Consider the following 21,132-nt stretch of genomic DNA (forward strand, 5'->3'; position numbering starts at 1 on the left):
AACGCTCACGAAAATAATCCCGCTTACGAACATAAAATGCTTACGAGTTGAATTCATTTATAATTTTAGTGACATCCTAGGTGGTAAGATTTTTATAACGCAAACGGTTTTAACCATACTCATGTTTTCAGTCAGGTTCTATAGGTACATCACTGATAAAATTATTCGTGAGTCATGAGGTTTTTTGTGAGTCACGACATTAAAAAGATTTTCGTGCGTGAGTGTGTGTGAGTACAAAATTTCTTTTCGTGAGCGTGAGTCCTACCAAAAAATATCGTGCGTGAGTGCGCGTGAATAAGATTTATCAGTCGTGAGTGTGCGTGAGCAAAATATTACTCACGTTCACATCTCTACTATATAGTCCCTAACAACCATGCAAAAATTAGTCCATATCGGTTCATTTAGTAACACCACGTACCAAATTTCAGCCGTATCGGATGAAATTTGCTTCTCTTTGAGGCTCCGCAAGCCAAATCGGGGGATCGGTTTATATGGGAGCTATATATAATTATGGACCGATATGGACCAATTTTTGCATGGTTGTTAGAAACCATATACTAACACTATGTACCAAATTTCAGCGGGATCGGATGAAATTTGCTTCTCTTAAAGCAATCGCAAGCCAAATTTGGGGGTCCGTTTATATGGGGGCTATACGTAAAAGTGGACCGATATGGACCAATTTTTGGATGGTTGTTAGAGACCATATACTAACATCATGTACCAAATTTCAGCCGGATCGGATGAAATTTGCTTCTCTTAGAACAATCGCAAGCCAAATTTGGGGGTCCGTTTATATGGGGGCTATACGTAAAAGTAGACCGATATGGCCCATTTGCAATACCATCCGACCTACATCAATAACAACTACTTGTGCCAAGTTTCAAGTCGATAGCTTGTTTCGTTCGGAAGTTAGCGTGACTGATGGACGGACGGACGGATATGCTCAGATCGACTCAAAATTTCACCACGACCCAGAATATATATAATTTATGCGGTCTTAGAGCAATATTTCGATGTGTTACGAACGGAATGACAAAGTTAATATACCCCCATCCTATGGTGGAGGGTATAAAAATGTACCTGTTTTTTGTTCTGCTTTTTGATATATGGTATAATTTATTTTTATTTGCAGTTACATGATGTCTGCGTTGGTACATTTGATGGGCAGGAAGTAAATATGGAATGATTACTTATTGTTGAAATTGAACCAAAATAGAGAGTTTAAAAATATATGATGTTTGCTTGCACAACATTATAAATACAAATAAACAATGAATTAGTTTATAAATAAATACAGTTAATTTTGTGTTTCCTTTTCTCAAGTGGCGTCCTTTTCTCGACGACGAAAAAGGTTTTTTCATAAAGATCAAAACCTTTTAGGTTGTGACCATGTTCTTTTAACTGGAAGAAAAACATTTTTGACGAATACCATAACATTTTATATTCTGACCATTGTCTTTTAATGGAAACAAATTTTTTTTTATCAATATAATAACATTTTAGATGAGGACAATTTTATTTTTCTTAGAACCATGTTCAATGAGCCAACATGGTTGCAGGTGAAAATGTTACATGGTCGCCGCAAAAACAGCTCCTATCATATTATTTTGCTCTTCGAATATGATTGTGACAATCATGTTTCTTCTCTGCGTGCAAATTACTTTGTGCCAAATTTGACGATAGGTTAGGTTAGGTGGCAGCCCGATGTATCAAGCTCACTTAGACTATTCAGTCCATTGTGATACCACATTGGTGAACTTCTCTCTTATCACTGAGTGCTGCCCGATTCCATGTTAAGCTCAATGACAAGGGACCTCCTTTTTATAGCCGAGTCCGAACGGCGTTCCACATTGCAGTGAAACCACTTAGAGAAGCTTTGAAACCCTCAGAAATGTCACCAGCATTACTGAGGTGGGATAATCCACCGCTGAAAAACTTTTTGGTGTTCGGTCGAAGCAGGAATCGAACCCACGACCTTGTGAATGCAAGGCGGGCATGCTAACCATTGCACCACGGTGGCTCCCAATTTGACGATGATCGGTTAGAAAAGAAGGGCATGTGATCCCATTTTGTCGAAATCAGGCGAAAAATATATATGGGAGCTATATCTAAATTTGATCCGATTTTTTTCGAATTCAATATCTACCAAATCTCTACCAAAATTAATCAAAATCGATTAAGAATTGCGACCGAAGTCCTACGAACACCAAATACATGGATGGACGGACGGACACCAAGGGCTAGATCGACTCAGGTGGTGATTTTGAGTCGATCGGTATATATTTTATGGGGTCTAAAATCAATATTAAAATGTGCCTATTTTTTGGCAGTTAAAAATTATATACCCTGGCAATTATGTCGTTTAGGGTATAAATATGACAAATATTTAAATCTAAATATGACAAATATGGGTATCGGTTTATATGGGAACTATTAAAGCTCGACCGAAGCGAGTTTTTTGGCCGAAGCCGATGTTCGGCAAAAAAAGCAATAATCGGCCGAAGTCGATTATTTTCCTGACATTTTTAATTAAAGAAATATTTTATTCAACAAAAGCAAAAACAACAATAAAAGGTAATTCAGTCCATGTTTTATAATATTCTCTTAGAACCAACAGACTTTTTAGTATTCAAAATTCAGTAGTTTGATATTATAATGGCAAACAAGGATTTTTTTTATATTTTTCTTACATTTTATTTGTACTGACATGTACTACAAAGTTGTTCATAATTTTATAGGCTACATTTATTCCACCGACTGTTTGGTAAAATTTTCAACAGTTCAGGAGCTGTAGTCGAAGAACCGAAAAAATCGGTGATAAAGTAGTATCGATATTTTTGAAGTTTTGAGCATGAAGATGAAAATTTTCCGTCTTAATGTAATCAGCTTTTTTGTTGGCCGAGTCAAGAGCTACAACTTTACTGAATACCTCAAAAATGAATTGAATGAATTGCCAAAAAGTGTTCGAAATCGAATTTGGCGAAAAATTTTAGAGGCTCATAAAAGACAAATGGCAACCAATCTGGCAAAATCCAGAAAGTAATTTTCTCCTCTCATCGAGTACTTTCGAATGGGATAAGTGATTTTTTGTTTGGAGACAAAAAAGTTGAATTTTGCGTCACAGTGTAATTATTATTTTGAACTCTTTTGCAATTCATGCGACTACTTGAAATTAGTTAAAAATTTTACTTAAAGTTGTGTACTCTGATATAGTTTAAAATTGCAAAAGTTTGGTCAGTTTTTCGCGCCATTTACGAAATTTTTACTTGCACATATTACAAAATGTTTTCATACCAGTCAGTTCAATTTTATAAAACCTCATGTCTGTTTCTTTTAAATGGTAGTAAAAATGACCATGATTTGGCCCCTTAAGACAGTTTTACCGTCGGTAAGTTCTTTTTTTACTACACGCAAAAAAATAATTCTTTCCTCCCAAACGAAATTTTAGACAAACAAAGTTCGTTTCTCATTTGCTTTTCGCTGTAAGGAAGTGTATTTGGAAGAAAAGTATGTACTTTTTGTGATAAACGTTTATTCTTTTCGAGGATGTAAAAACAATTTCATAAAGACTAACTCAAAAAAAATTGTTTTCTTGCTAATTGCATTTTCCCTCACATCAACGAGGTTTTTTAGTTCTTAACACCTTTTCCTGTAATACCAACAATGTAGAAGAAATTATACGATTTTATAAATTTTTAATTTTTTTTTACCTTTCGCCTGGACGGAGAATCGAACCGCGGACCATTCACTTTGTAAGCCAACACACTAACCACTGAGCTATGTACCTGTTATGGTCATCAATAGATAATTATCCATATAAGTTATATTTATATAGCATAGTGTTGGAAATAAAAGTAACTATTCTTGAGAGTAAATCTTCAAATTTATTTATTTTGTAAAATTAACTTCAAAATTAATAGTTTTCTCAATCTGATATTTTTTCCAACTGACGTTAAACTCAATAATTCAAATAAACTAATATTTTTTTTTTCAATGGTATAGTGATGAATAAAGAAAATAGTAAAACAGGTATTTGTCGGCAACATTCTCCCCCTCGTTAAAACATCGTTTTAACCAATTGGAGCAGAGCGCTTAACATCCAGTTTCGCTAATTTGGCAACGGGTCGATGTATAATGCCACCTTCTGTTACTACTTCCGCACTTCGGATATTTCCATCTTTTGATTTATATACTGTCTGGACTATCCCTTTCGGCCAACTATTTCGTGGTAGATTGGCATCAACTACTATAACCACATCATTTATTTCAAGAGGTTTACATTTTTCAAACCACTTTGTCCGTCTAGTTATAGTAGGAAGATATTCGTTTACCCATTTTTTCCAAAACATGTCGGCAAAATACTGCATTTTTCTCCAGTTCTTACGAAGTAATGAGTCATCGTGTGAAAATTTGCCCAAGGGCTTACACCCATCCGACGAACCCAAAAGGAAATGGTTGGGAGTTAAAGCTTCATCACTTGATTGTTCTAAATCGACGTAGGTTAGAGGCCTTGAATTTATAACTCGCTCACATTCCAATAATCCATTGTATAATGTTTCGTCTTTAAAGACAAAATGCGGCAAAATCTGATGAAGGATCTTTTTGACAGATTTTATCAAACGCTCCCAACTCCCCCCCATGTGTGGCGATGCTGGGGGATTAAAATGCCACGATGTTGAAGAAGTTGTAAATTTATCAGCGATATTTTCGTGATCTACGTGTTTTAATGCATTTCGCAACTCTTTCTCCGCTCCTTTTAAATTAGTTCCATTATCGCAATAAATTTCAATTGGTATGCCCCTACGAGCTGTGAAGTTCTGTATTACCATTATACAACTATCCGTTGTCATAGTATGAGCTACTTCAATATGTATCGCTCTTATTGTAAGGCATGTAAATATCACTCCCCACCGTTTCTCTTGGTGTCTACCGACTTTAACGTAGAAGGGTCCAAAATAGTCAACTCCGACAAACGAGAATGGTCGAGTAAATGCCGAAAGACGGGCTCTTGGTAGCGAGGACATTTCAGGTACAACAGGCAGGGCATTTTGATTTTTGCAATGCTGACATTCTCTCCGTACCTTTTTCAATTCTACCCGTAGCCTTGGAATATAAAAACGTTGTCGTAGCTCGTTCAAGCAGGTTTCATGATGAATGTGATGATATTTGGTGTGGAAATGTTTTATTATTAGCTGAGTACAGTAGTTACTCCTTGGTAATATGACAGGTCGTTTAGCATTTTCCGATGCAATAGGAGCTAAATCGATTCTTCCACCCAATCGAATTACCAAATTTTCATCCAAGAACGGCGAACATTTATACAGTACACTTGACTTATGTATTTTTCCACATTGTTGTAAGATTGCATATTCTTCACTGAAATTTTAACGTTGAATTGACTGGTAAATATTATTTTCGGCCATGTAGTGCAATTTTGATAGCTCAGGGAGAATGTATTCAATGTTTCTTGATTTAAGCATCTTCATTTTTAACTTGTGTATGAATTTGAGCACATATACCACAGTTAAAGTGAGTCTTTTCCAAGTAGAAAATCTTTCAAATTCAATTATTTTATTATCTGCGACATTTATATGCATCAAATTGATGTGGGGTCGAAGTTCTTCCGAAGTATTCTTAAATTTATGTAATTACGTAGGCCAACTGAGTTCATCCATATATAGAAAAGGTGGACCTCTAAACCAACGATGTTTCATGTCAAATTTGTAATTATTGCTCCATTTTGTTGCATCATCTGCAACATTATTTTTCGTAGGTATATATCTCCATTCAAACGGTTTAGAGTTTTCCAGTACTTCTCCAATACGGTGCATGACAAATTGTTTGTATTTTTTTGGATCTGCATTAAGCCAACTTAATACTGTGAGTGAGTCAGACCAGAAACAACGCATTTCGAGTTTCATGTTCGGCACATCACAGATAGAATTTGCGAGACGAACTCCCAACACTGCTGCCATTAGCTCCAAGCGTGGAATAGATAATGGCTGTTTAGGAGCAACTTTTACCTTCGCACTTACCAAGGAAACGGTAACTTTGTTTTGAGTTATCACACGATAATATGCCACCGCTGCATAAGCTTGCTCACTGGCATCCACGAAAACGTGTAACTGAACTGAACTTTGTGGCGTTATTGAGTGCCAACGAGGGATCTTGACATTTTCAATATCTGGAAGTGATTCGAGCCAACGTCTCCACTTGTTATATACCACATCGTTTACCTCATCCGTCCACCCATCAGTAGTTCTCCATACCTCCTGCAGCAATATTTTCAAAAAAACTACGTACGCTGAAAGGAACCCTAATGGATCAAATATGGACATTAATGTTCTTAACATATCCCTTTTGGTGGGTCGTTTAATCCCAGTTAGAATTGCTTGATTGACTCGGTTCATTTGCAAATTATATGTAAAACAATCATCCGATGTGGACCACCACATACCTAACACTTTTTCTATAGTCATTTCAATCATACTATTGGCGATTGGTACATAATGATTTTTTTCTTCTAATTCACCTAGATTTTCTAGAACAAACTTAGAGTTTGACTTCCAGTTTCTTATGAAAAAACCACCTTCTCCATGTATAAATGATACTTCCTTTGCCAGAGATATTGCTTCACTTTCGTTACTTGCACTATCCAATAGGTCGTCGACGTAGTTGTGGTTCAAAATAGAATCAACGGCTCTTGGGAAATGGACGCTGAAATCCATAGCATTCGTATTCTTAACATATTGGGCAGAACTTGGAGAACATGCCGCTCCGAAAGTCATAACTTGCATAACATATATATCAGGGTTCCTGTTTTCAGCATTTCGCCAAAAAAATCTTTGAGCGCCTTGATCCTCTTTACGAATTAGAACCTGATGGAACATTTCTTTTATGTCTCCTGAAATTGCAATTTTTCCAATTCGAAAGCCATGCAGAACAGTTAATAAAGGAGTCACCAAATCAGGTCCTTTAAGTAACATAGCTTGCGGCGCCCACGAACCGAATAAACAAAGTTTATTTAACAGAAACAAACAGTTAGTTTGGCACCGTGGAGCAGTGGTTGCTACGTCTGACTTGCATGCCAAGGGTCGTGGGTTCGATCCCTGCTTCGACCAAAGTTTTTTTTTTTTGTTTTTTTTTTTTTTTACATATATTCCAGATATGTTCGGAAGATTCCGAAAAAATGTTGAACATTACATTGTACTATATTAAATTTTGAACTGTAAAATGTGTCTTATTAAAGACCTAAAGTCACAAAAGAACAATGTTTGATATAAACGAAATGGACTGTGTTGTTGTTTCAAAAATAATTTTTTTATTGAAAAAATAAAAATTTTGTAACAAACGAATTTTTTTGGTGATAAAAGTTTAAAATTTTCGAAGCAATTCAAAAAACTCTAACAAAAGAAAAACGTTTTCGGTACACGTTTTCCAAACGTTTTTTTTTCTTTGCGTGTATGATGCACGATATTTCTTCCAATTTTAAAGAAATTTTCTAAGGTTGAGTAAAATCATCCTTGGCAGGATTACACAGTGAGTCATTTTTCTTTATATTTCGATCGTAGTTAGTACTTTTGCATAAAAGTCTGATTTATATATGGCTTTGGCTAGCGTGAAATCTGATGCGATTGGAACAGATGGATTTCCATTGAAATTTATAAAGATAGTTTTTCCCTACATCTCTGGTCACATTCTGCACCTTTGTAACTCCATTATAATGACTTCTACCTATCCTAATGATTGGAAACTATCGCGGGTTGTTCCGGTGCCGAAAAGGGGCAAGTCATTTGTATGTGACAACCTCCGCCCAATAAGTATACTCCCATCTCTCTCCAAGGTAATGGAATATATACTCAAGACTCAAATAGTTGAACGTGCTTTTTTGAGTGGAATTCTCGGTGAACATCAATATGCCTACAGGAGAGGATACAATACAGCTGCAATGCTGTTAACTATGACGGAGTATGTCAGGGAGAGGCTGAATGCTGGTGATGATTGTGTCATGGTGTCCTTAGATTTGTCAAAGGCTTTTGACCGTCTGAATCATTCAATGCTAGTAAGGAAGCTGCATACCAAATATGGTTTTACGTCATCTGCATGTAAGATGGTTTTGTCATACTTAGTGAAGAGGTCTCAGTTTGTGCGTATAGGTGATTCATATGTGGCAGATCTGTCTTGTGGTGTGCCCCAGGGCTCGGTGTTGGGACCACTGTTCTTCATAATGTTTGTTGATGACTGTGTGGATTGCCTAGATTTGAACGTGGTCAGACCCTACTTATATGCAGATGACGTTCAGCTGATCTTTACTGGTTTTAGGGGAATTCCACTTGTTCTTGAGTCAGGGATTAATGATAATTTGCGGTCTCTTTCGGGGTGGTTGACGGATAATGGCTTTGTCGCCAATCCGGATAAGACTAAGGCGTTCCGTACCGGTCATCGTTTGTTTTCATACCCGAGGATTCATATGTGTGGTACTGCTATTGAATTCGTTGACAGTACTAAGTGTCTAGGGGTGATGATTGTTTGAATTTTAGTCACCATATTGATTATGTTTCCTCCAGGGTCACACTGGGACTTAGGAAATTGTACAGTTGTGGATTGAATTTTCCTCTTCCGGTGAGCGTTCCTAATGACTCAGGTGAACTACTGTGAACTCATGCACTCAACACTATAATAGACACAGGATCAGGCTCATCGTCAATAGAATAGTGCGTTTTGTATACGGGAATTCCTTAACATAGTCACTGACATGATCAAACCTACGAAGATCATGTCAGTGACTATGTTAAGGAATTCCTTGGATGTAATTTTGAACAATATGTTTCATTGCGTAAATTGACTTTTTTCTATAAGGCTATTCAGAGATCGTTACCCGCGGATTTACTTTCGAAATTTTCTCCCACTCTGTTAGGAACCCACAGATTAACATACCTCAGATTTCCTGTTCTACATTCGAGAGATCGTTCATAGTGTCCGTTGCTAGAATTTGGAATTCTCTCCCGATAACACTCAGGTGCTTCAACTTTACTGTTTACCAATTCAAGAAATTCTTGTTACAGAGTTTTCTAAATGAATGATTTATAGAAGAATAAATTAATTAATAAATATGTCTGTCATTGCCAATGGTAGTTATCCTTATTTTCTGGAATAAGTATTGGTGGATATTATTTGAACCTTTAGCCATATTTTTATTTTTATTTTTTATTTCTTAGTTTTATTTTTATTATTTTTATTTTTGCTCATTTCGTTTGCACTTATATATTCTACACTTTTTCTAAAAATTCATGCATATTGTTATTTAATTAAATGGTAAATTTATTTTAGATTTTATATAATTAATTAGTTATAGCAATATTTTTGCTTATTTGATTTGCATTTATATATCCTACACTTTTTTATAAATGCAGTAAATTTGTAAAATTTTTAGTTGAAATTTTGCATAGGGAGTAGAATTAGTATTGTAGCTATGCGTGCCAAATTTGGTTGAAATCGGTTCAGATTTAGATATAGCTACCATGTATATGTTTTTGTGATTTCGACAAAAATGGTCAAAATACCAACATTTTCCTTGTAAAATCGCCACTGCTTAGTCGAAAAGTTGCAAAAATGACTCTAATTTTCCTAAACTTCTAATACATATATATCGAGCGATAAATCATAAATAAACTTTTGCGAAGTTTCCTTAAAATTGCTTCAGATTTAAATGTTTCCCATATTTATACCCTTCACCACTACTGTGGTACAGGGTATAATAAGTTTGTGCATTTGTATGTAACGCCAAGAAGGAGTAATCATAGACCAACCTTTTAGTATACGGATCGGCTTAGAATTAAATTCTGAGTCGATTTAGCGATGTCCGTCTGTCTGTCCGTCTGTCTCTCTGTCTGTCTGTCTGTCTGTCTGTCTGTCTGTCTGTTGATGTATTTTTGTGTGCAAAGTACAGCTCGCAGTTTTAGTCCGATTATCCTAAATTTTGGTATAGGGTCCGGTTTCGCCTCAAAGACGATCCCTATTGATTTTGGAAAAAATCGGTTCAGATTTAGATATAGCTGCCATATATATTTTTCACCGATCTGGTCATAATTGGCGTGTATGTCAACCGATCTTCCTCAAATTCCGTACATCCGAATATTTTATGAGTCTCGAAAAACTTGCAAAATATCAGCAAAATCGGTTCAGATTTAGATATAGCTCCCATATATAGCTTTCGCCCGATTTACACTCATTTGCCCACAGAGGCCAATTTTTTGCTCCGATTTAGTTGATATTTTGCATAGGGAGTAGAATTAGCGTTGTAACTATGCGTGCCAAATTTGCTTGAAATCGGTTCAGATTTGGATATATCTCCCATATAAAGCTTTCGCCCGATTTACACTCATATGACCACAGAGGCCAATTTTTAACTCCGATTTAGTTGAAATTTTGCACAGGGAGTAGAAATAGCATTGTAGCTATGCGTGCCAAATTTGGTTGAAATCGGTTCAGATTTAGATATATCTCCCATATATAGCTTTCGCCCGATTTACACTCATATGACCACAGAGGCCAAGTTTTTGCTCCGATTTAGTTGAAATTTTGCACAGGGAGTAGAATTAGTATTGAAGCTATGCGTGCCAAATTTGGTTGAAATCGGTTCAGATTTAGATATAGTTCCCATACATATGTTTTTCTGATTTCGACAAAAATGGTCAAAATACCAACATTTTCCTTGTAAAATCGCCACTGCTTAGTCGAAAAGTTGTAAAAATGACTCTAGTTTTCCTAAACTGCTAATACATATATATCGAGCGATAAATCATAAATAAACTTTTTCGAAGTTTCCTTAAAATTGCTTCAGATTTAAACGTTTCCCATATTTTTTACTAAGATTGTGCTCCACCCTAGTGCATTAGCCGACTTAAATTTTGAGTCTATAGATTTTGTAGAAGTCTATCAAATTCTGTCCAGATCGAGTATATCACTTAAATGTATGTATTTGGGACAAATCTTTATATATAGCCCCCAACACATTTGACGGATGTGATATGGTATCGAAAATTTAGATCTACAAAGTGGTGCAGGGTATAATATAGTCGGCACCGCCCGACTTTAGACTTTCCTTACTTGTTTTTTACTATCATTGTGTTTCACCCTAGTGCATTAGCCGACTTAGATTTTGAGTCTATAGAATTTGTAGAAGTCTATCAAATTCTGTCCAGATCGAGTGATATCTAAATGTATGTATTTGGGACAAACCTCTATATATTCAGCACCCAACACATTTGACGGATGTGCTATGGTATCGAAAATTTAGATCTACAAAGTCGTACAGGGTATAATATAGTCGGCCCCGCCCGACTTTAGGCTTTCCTTACTTGTTTTGGATAGGTTTTGGATGTAGTCACAATTTTCTGTTCTTTTTATGACCACTTAGTTTTAATAGATTTTTGTTTATTTTAAATGGGCTGTTTTGGTCAATACATATAAATGCAAATAAAACAAGTTTATTTCATATTTTTTCTCGACGTTTCGTCGGCTTTTTTCCGACCTTTTCCAGAGAATTTTTTTATTTGAAATATCTGTAGAGGAAAATTCTATTTAGATTTCAGTAATTGTGGATTTTAGTTCTTACTTACAATTGTTTTACATTTGTTTCATTTATAGCATTCATGTGCCGAAATTCATTCGGATCGTATGAAATTTGCTCATTCATATATAGTCCAATTTCTGCATGGTTACTAAGGGGCCATATACTAACATCACGTACCGAATTTAAACCGTATCGGATAAAATTTGCTTCCAAGGGGCTCTGCAAAGCAAATCTGAGGCTATATCATATATATGAATTCTAAATGTGAAATTGATTTTTCATTTCCTTTGAATATGTTTGTAAATATTTTAGATTTATATTACTTTTAGGTTAAGCAAGTCTGTAAGGGTCAATGCCCATAGACATAAATAAATAAATAAATAAATTTATATGGGGGCTACATCTAAAAGTGATCCAATACGGCACATTTGCAATATCATCCCACCTTCATCAACAACAACTACTTTTTCCAACTTTCAAGTCTATAGCTTGTTTCGTTCGGAAGTTAGCATGATTCCAATAGACGGATATCGCTAGATCGACCCAGAATTGCACTATGAACCATAATATATATACTTTATGGGGTACCTACCCCAATCCTATGGTGGAGGGTAGTTCTACCTACGATAAAATTCAGACTTTACACTTATTGAAGAACACATTTTTTTGTCAAAATTCGTTTTTATTACTCAATATAGTTCCCTTCAAGAGCGATACAATGATTATAACGACCTTCCAATTTTTTGATACCATTTTTGTAGTACTCCTTCGGTTTTGCCTCAAAATAGGCCTCATTTTCGGCGATCACCTGTTAATTGCAGCCAAATTTTTTCCCTGCGAGCATCCTTTTGAGGTCTGAGAACAAGAAAAAGTCGCTGGGGGCCAGATCTGGAGAATACGGTGGGTGGGTAAGCAATTCGAAGTCCAATTCATGAATTTTTTCCATCGTTCTCAATGACTTGTGGCACGGTGCGTTGTCTTGGTGGAACAACACTTTTTTCTTCTTCATATGGGGCCGTTTTGCCGCGATTTCGACCTTCAAACGCTCCAATAACGCCATATAATAGTCACTGTTGATGGTTTTTCCCTTCTCAAGATAATCGATAAAAATTATTCCATGCGCATCCCAAAAAACAGAGACCATTACTTTGCCAGCGGACTTTTGAGTCTTTCCACGCTTCGGTGACGGTTCACCGGTCGCTGTCCACTCAGTCGACTGTCGATTGGACTCAGGAGTGTAGTGATGGAGCCATGTTTCATCCATTGTCACATATCGACGGAAAAACTCGGGTGTATTACGAGTTAACAGCTGCAAACACCGCTCAGAATCATCAACACGTTGTTGTTTTTGGTCAAATGTGAGCTCGCGCGGCACCCATTTTGCACAGGGCTTCCGCATATCCAAATATTGATTAATGATATGACCAACACGTTCCTTTGATATCTTTAAGGCCTCTGCTATCTCGATCAACTTTATTTTATGGTCATTCAAAATAATTTTGTGGATTTTTTGATGTTTTCGTCGGTAACCACCTCTTTCGGGCGTTCACCGTCCTCCGTGCTCATTTCACCATGTTTGAATTTTGCATACCAATCAATTATTGTTGATTTCCCTGGGGCAGAGTCCGGAAACTCATTATCAAGACAAGTTTTTGCTTCCACCATATTTTTTCCCTTCAGAAAACAGTATTTTATCAAAACACGAAATTCCTTTTTTCCATTTTTTTCACAATAACAAAAGTTGCTTCAGAAAAGACGCTCTATCTCACAAACTATTTGACTTACAGACGTCAAATTTTGACACGAATCATTTGAAGGTTGGTACTATATAAAAATAATATGAATTTAATACTAGCGACGCCATCTATGTGTCAAACCGGGGACTTATCAGCCAACCTGTTAATATATAATATTGCAAAAATGAAAATAAATTTCTAAAATAAAATAATAAAACATTTTTTTGAAAACAAAAATATTTTCGTAATAACCAAAAAACTTCAACTTCAAATTTTATTTATTTTAGTGGGCTGTTTAAGTAAATTTTTGGTAAAATGTTGTTCAAATTTGAGTCGACTGCTTTTGGCATGAGTGGTAACCGTGAATTCAAATCTACTTTTAATAGATTTCGAGCCTAATCTGAATGAGCTATGATGTGAATGAGGTATACATTTCTAAAAATATGTACAGTTCAAACTACACTGAAAAAACAGTGAACCCACCAGGAAAGAAAATTTTAGTTAATTGTTGAAAAATTTGATTAATTGTAGAAAATTTTAACTAAACAGTATTATAAACGCAGATGTCGCTCCGATTTCGCAAAAACAAGTAAAAAAATTTCGACAAATTTGAGAAGATTTATCAGAAAAAATATTATTTTTCACTTATTAAAGAAAATTTCGTAGTTTGAAGGAAAAAATTGGAGTTCAAAATTGCAAAAATGTCTTTAGTGCCATACGCATTATTGGTAAAATTTACAAATATTAAGGAATTCTGAACTATTTTGTGGGAGATACGAATTTAGTTCATCTTTATACTTCAATTGTGTATAATTTTTTCTTCTGCTTTAGTTAAGTTAACTTACGTACGCAAAAAATTGTTAATGGCATGGAAACTTTCTTAAAACGTAATAATTCCATGAACTAAAAGAGAATTAAATCAGCTTTAGTGAAATATAGGGTTCACTTTTTTTTGAGTGTATAAAACTATTTTCTATAAAAATAAACTTTTAACACAATTTTCATTAAAAACAAGTAAGTAAAGTCTAAAGTCGGGCGGGGCCGACTATATTATACCCTTCACCACTATGTACCCAAACATTTGTGTTACCATCTCAACTACTTCAAATTTGCTGGGAGCTGTATAAAGGTTTGCGTTTCTGTAGTATTTGTATCTACAAATACTTTTAATGGAGACAATTTTTTGTATTTCTACAAAATCTGTAGAATTAAAATTTAAATCAGATAACGCCCTGGGATGAAACACAATGTTAGTAAAAAACTATGGGACATATGAAGCGAGAAAAATTTTAATGCAATTGTACAAAAGAGCATTTATGATTTATCAGGCGATACATATGTATTCGAGATATAGGAGAATTTTAGTAATATTTACAATTTTTGCTACTCATCAGTGGCGATTTTACAAGGATATTGGTTAGACCTCGCCAAGATATGTGGTCAAGTGTGGGTTGTGATATATTATTTGGTCAAGTCGGGCGACTTGGAGCCTTATTTAAAACTCAACCGTTCTGTGGAAATTCTGGCATTACAGTGTATAGGATATGACTAAGATATGGGGAAATCATCACAGAATTTTGTATAAAGTCAGGGAATTTTGGCCATATTCGGAGGAAAATCCCATTGAAAATGGGTCTAAAATATGAAAAAGTCTACCATATTTCCCATCTCTGGTGTACGTATATATGGGAGCTATATAATCTGAACCGATTTTGACTAAATTTGACATGCATAGTTAGAATAGTAATACTGCAATCTCTGCAAAATTTCACGTAATTGGGTCATAACTTTGGCCCCCGTGGTCATATGAGTGTAAATCGGGCGAAAGATATATATGGGAGCTATATCTAAATCTGAACCGATTTCAATCAAATTTACCATGCATTGGTAGAATGCCAACTCTACTCTCTGTGCAGAATTTCACGAAAATCGGTAGTAAACTTTGCCCTCTGTTGCCATATGAGTCTAAATCGGACGAAAGATATATATGGGAGCTATATCTAAATCTGAACCGATTTTTTGCAATTTTTTCGAGACTCATAAAATATTCGGATATACTGAATTTGAAGAACATCGATTGATAAACACGCCAATTATAACCAGATCGGGGATAAATATATATGACAGCTATATCTAAATCTGAACCGATTTTTTCCAAAATCAATAGCGATCGTCTTTTTTCCCCAAAACGACCCAGTGCCAAATTTGAGGATGATCGGACTTAAACTGCGACCTGTACTTTGCGCACAAAAATACATGAACAGACAGACAGACGGACAGACAGACAGAAAGACATACAGACGGACATCGCTAAATCGACTCAGAATTTAATTCTAAGACGATCGGTATACTAAACGATGGGTCTCAGACTTTTCCTTCTTGGCGTTACATACAAATGCACAAACTTATTATACAGGGTACACAGTAGTGGTGAAGGGTATAATAAAATGTTGACAAAATATTCTATAGAAATAAATTAAATTAAATTATTTGCCAAATAGCGTCTATAAAGTCTAACCCATATTCATTCATATGAATATCGAAATAAAGAAAATATTTATAAAAAAAAAAAAAAAAACAAAAAACAAAAAACTTTAAAAAACTTTTCTACAGAAATAAACTTTTGACAAAAAAATTTTATAGAATTTTCTATAAAAATAAAATTTTGACAAAATTTTCTATAGAAATAAAATTGTGACCAAATTTTCTATAGAAATAAAATTTTGACAAAATTTTCCAAAGAAATAAAATTTTGACAAAATTTTCCAAAGAAATAAAATTTTGACAAAATTTTTTATAGAAATCAAATTCTGTCAAATTTTTCTACAGAAATAAAATTTTCTATAGAAATAAAATTCTGTCAAAATGTTCTATAGAAATACAGTTTTAAAAAAATTTTCTGTAGAAATAAAATTTTGAAAAAATTTTCTATAGCAATAAAATTTTGACAAAATTTTCTATAGAAATAAAATTTTGAAAAATTTTCTGTAGAAATAAAATTTTGACAAAACTTTCTATAGAAATAAAATTTTGAAAAAATTTTCTACAGAAATAAAATTTTGACAAAAATTTCTTTTTTCTAAGTATTCCGGTAAATTTGGCGATTAAGTTTATAAAAGAATAATACCCTGTTCCACAGTGTGGCACAGGGTATAAAAATGGGACGAAATAAAGGACTACACAAAGATACCGATGGATGTTTTCATAGAAATGTTAGCTTTTTGTATCAAGGACTCAAGCTATTTTGTGTATGATGACAAGGTGTATGAACAACGTAAAGGAATGCCAATGGGATCACCAGCCTCATCGAAAATTTTCTATAGAAATAAAATTCTGTCAAAATGTTCTATAGAAATACAGTTTTGAAAAAATTTTCTCTAGAAATAAAATTATAAAATTTTGAAAAAATTTTCTATAGCAATAAAATTTTGACAAAATTTTCTATAGAAATAAAATTTTGAAAAATTTTCTGTAGAAATAAAATTTTGACAAAATTTTCTATAGAAACAAAATTTTGAAAAAATTTTCTACAGAAATAAAATTTTGACATAATTTTCTAAAGAAAGAAAATTTTGACAAAAATTTCTTTTTTCCAAGTATTCCGGTAAATTTGGCGATTAAGATTATAAAAGAATAATACCCTGTTCCACAGTGTGGCGCAGGGTATAAAAATGGGACGAAATAAAGGACTACACAAAGATACCGATGGATGTTTTCATAGAAATGTTAGCTTTTTGTATCAAGGACTCAAGCTATTTTGTGTATGATGACAAGGTGTATGAACAACGTAAAGGAATGCCAATGGGATCACCAGCCTCATCGATACTGTAATGGAAGTACTCTGTGACTCAGTGATGGAAAAATTGACTACCAAACCAAAAATACTGACAAAATATGTAGACGATCTGTTCTGTATTTTGAATAAAAATGACGTTCAGGCTACTTTATCAGCCTTAAATGTATTTGATAGACAAATTCAATTTACAATGGAAACAGAAGAGGACAACAAGTTACCATACTTAGATACTATAAATCTAAGGCACAAAAATTGAATAAAAATTAACTGGTATCAAAGCCAACAGCCACAGGACGATTAATAAATTTCAACTCTAAACATCCTAGACGAATCATAATGAATACGGCTACAAATTCTATAAGAAGAGTACACGATATTAGCGATGATGACCATAAGGAAAACTAGGATAAGATAAGATATATTAAGAGTATATAGTAAGATTAAATCATTTCTCGAATAAAACGATTGACGACCTAATTCAACATGTAAAAGAAAGAAAACACACCAAACATAACGAAATTGAACCCAAAATGTATAAACCCTTGACATATGTTCCCCTATTCTCGGAAAGATTTAAATCATCAAATATGTTTAATAAGGACACATTTCAAATTGTACAAAGGACTCATAATGCAGTAAATCGATTCTTCAGCAAGACAAAATCCAAAATTAAGAAAGAAGACAAGTCAAACGTAGTATATAAGATCAAATGCAATGGAAAATTCGGATACTTGGAAAGTATATGTTGATACAACGAAAACTAAATTAAAAACTAAACTCTCAGGGCATAAATCTGATCAGAAAGCCGCTGATAAGCCCTTGGAGCAAAAGACGGCACTTGAACACATTGCACTTTGAGAGGACACAAGCCAAACCTTAAGGACGTAGATATATTGACGCAAGAAAACAACTATAAATAGAGATTTACACTGGAGATGCTACATATTACTCGTATAAATGTAGCTGCAGAAAGACGGATGAATTTTAAGACTGATACGGACCATTGTGCATATATTTATAGAAATATTGTACAAAAATATAGAAAGACGAATTAGCTTTTAGTTGTAAAAATACGCTCTGGTGAACAAGTACATTGTTTCAAATGTAATTATCCGTGATTTTTAAGTCTAGAGATATATTTTGTTAAGTGTTAAATGTTTTTCTTTTTGTTTAAAGTTATTTCCCTGAGGACGAGCATCGGATCTGTATCGAAATATTGGATATTTTTAAATAAAAATTACAACTCACAAAAACAACATATGTTCACATGACCTCAAGCTGAACTGAACAAATATAATTAAAATTTTCTATAGAAATAAAATTTTGACAAAATTTTCAATAGAAATAAAATTTTGAGAAAATTATCCATTAAAATAAGATGTTAACAAAATTTTATATAGAATTAAAATTTTGACGAGTTTTTCTATAGAAATAAAATTTTGTCAAAATTTTCTATAGAAATAAAATTTTGAGAAAATTATCAATGAAAATAAGATGTTAACAAAATTTTATATAGAATTAAAATTTTGACGAGATTTTCTATAGAAATAAAATTTTGTCAAAATTTTCTATAGAAATAAAATTTTGAGAAAATTTTCTATAGAAATAAAATTTTCACAAAATTTTTCATAGAAATAAAATTTTGAGAAAATTTTCTTTAGAAATAAAATTTTAACAAAATTTTCTAAAGAAATAAAATTTTGACAGAATTTTCCATAGAAATAAAATTTTGACAAATTTTCTATAGAAACAAAATTTTGACAAAATTTTCTATAGAATTAAAATTTTGACGAGATTTTCTATAGAAATAAAATTTTGTCAAAATTTTCTATAGAAATAAAATTTTGAGAAAATTTTCTATAGAAATAAAATTTTGAGAAAGTGTTCTATAGAAATAAAATTTTGAAAAAATCTTCTATAGAAATAAAATTTTCAGAAATTTTTCTATAGAAATAAAATTTTGACAAAATTTTCCATAGAAATAAAATTTTGAGAAAAATATCCATGAAAATAAGATGTTAACAAAATTTTATATAGAATTAAAATTTTGACGAGATTTTCTTTAGAAATAAAATTTTGTCAAATTTTTCTATAGAAATAAAATTTTGACAAATACTCTGTAGAAATAAAAATTTGACAAAATTTTCTATAGAAATAAAATTTTGACAAAATTTTCTATAGAAATAAAATTTGGCAAAATTTTCTATAGAAATAAAATTTTGACAAAATTTTCTATAGAAATAAAATTTTGACAAAATTTTCTATAGAATTAAAATTTTGACGAGATTTTCTATAGAAATAAAATTTTGTCAAAATTTTCTATAGAAATAAAATGTTTGAGAAAATTTTCTATGGAAATAAAATTTTGAGAAAATTTTCTATAGAAATAAAATTTTGAGAAAGTTTTCTATAGAAATAAAATTTTGACAAAATATTCAATAGAAATAAAATTTTCAGAAATTTTTCTATAGAAATAAAATTTTGACAAAATTTTCCATAGAAATAAAATTTTGAGAAAAAATATCCATGAAAATAAGATGTTAACAAAATTTTATATAGAATTAAAATTTTGACGAGATTTTCTTTACAAATAAAATTTTGTCAAATTTTTCTATAGAAATAAAATTTTGACAAATATTCTGTAGAAATAAAAATTTGACAAAATTTTCTATAGAAATAAAATTTTCACAAAATTTTCTGTAGAAATAAAATTGTCTATATGCATACAATTTTGACAAAATTTTCTAAAGAAATAAAACTTTGACAAAATTTTCTACAAAAATAAGATTTTGCCAAAATTGTCTATAGCAATAAAAAAATTTAAGAAAATGTTCTATAGAAATAAAATTTTGTTGTAAGTTCTCCCTTTTTTAAGAAGTAGTAACTTTCGCTTGCTGGTGTAAGCGTTAAAAAAATTTTAAATTCGACACATTTACACATACAAGGGATATTTATACACTGAAAAACATATTGACGTGATATTAAAGATAACGCAACCTAAATTTTAGGATGCGAAATTTACAAAATATTAAGGACAAATTTCTTTAAAATAATGAAATTTTAATTAAAATTAAGTTTGTATTCTTTGCTTCAAAATTTTTTTCATTAAATTTAGGACACAAATTTTGTAAATTCGCATCCCTCCGTTAAAGTCCCATGTCTTTGAACTAAGGCTAATTTTCCTTAAAGTAAAGAAACACATTTTTGATTTAAAGAAATTGTCCTTAAATTAACTGAAATATTGATTTTAGATAAAAATGCTTCAAATATAGGCTAAGACTTATTTTGAGGATGTAGCGTCTTTTGTTTAAAGTTTCTTTGGAATTAAGAAAACATTTTTTGCTTTGAAGTATCCGTTATAATTTGGATTTTTAAATTGGCATTTATTTGTGCGTGACTACCTTTATTAATAAACCTCGAGAAGAGAATGAACGTTTGATAAATGAGATCTGTACCCTAATTTTAATTTTATTGGTCCTAGATAAGCCAGATATGTCGCTAAAAATTTCTTTATTTTAAAGAAGCCGCATCTTTGGCTCGGAATCAATACCAAAATCCTTAAGGGAAGGTCAAAATCTTTGGATCCAAGTAAACTTTTTTTGAGTGTACCCCAAAAAAAAATTTTAGCTAATAGGAAAGATCATAATATATAATATTGCAAATATTAAAACATGCTTCTAAAATAAAATAATAAAACATTTCTTTCGAAGCAAAAAACATTTTCCATAATAAACACAAAAATTTGATGAAACCTTCAAAATTTTTTAACAGGGTTTTATTTATTTTAATGGGCTGTTTGGGTTGATTTTGAGTAAAATTTTCTTCAAATTGTGGTTGATTATTTTTGGCACGAGTGGCAACCGTAATTTCAAATCCACTTTTAGTAGATTTCGAGCCTAATGTGAATTAAGTATAAATTTCTAAAAATATGAACAGTTCAAATTTAGTAAATACTTTTTTATAGAAAATTCATTTTCACATTTTTATAGGAAATTTGTTTTCACAAATCATGTATGGCAGTC

At 32.6% G+C, this 21,132-nt stretch overlaps 1 protein-coding gene across 1 annotated transcript; it reads right to left on the bottom strand.

The window, feature by feature from the left end:
• Positions 1-4,073: 4,073 nt before the first annotated feature.
• Positions 4,074-6,989, bottom strand: LOC142230803 (uncharacterized). Its single transcript, XM_075301428.1, has 2 exons — positions 5,704-6,989; positions 4,074-5,379 (listed from the first exon to the last, which is right to left on the bottom strand). The coding sequence occupies exons 1-2, from the start codon at positions 6,987-6,989 to the stop codon at positions 4,074-4,076; spliced, it is 2,592 nt and encodes an 863-aa protein (XP_075157543.1).
• Between the last annotated feature and the right edge of the window lie 14,143 nt (positions 6,990-21,132).

Source organism: Haematobia irritans, chromosome 3 (assembly GCF_050003625.1).
Source record: "Haematobia irritans isolate KBUSLIRL chromosome 3, ASM5000362v1, whole genome shotgun sequence".
Lineage (NCBI taxonomy): Eukaryota > Metazoa > Arthropoda > Insecta > Diptera > Muscidae > Haematobia > Haematobia irritans.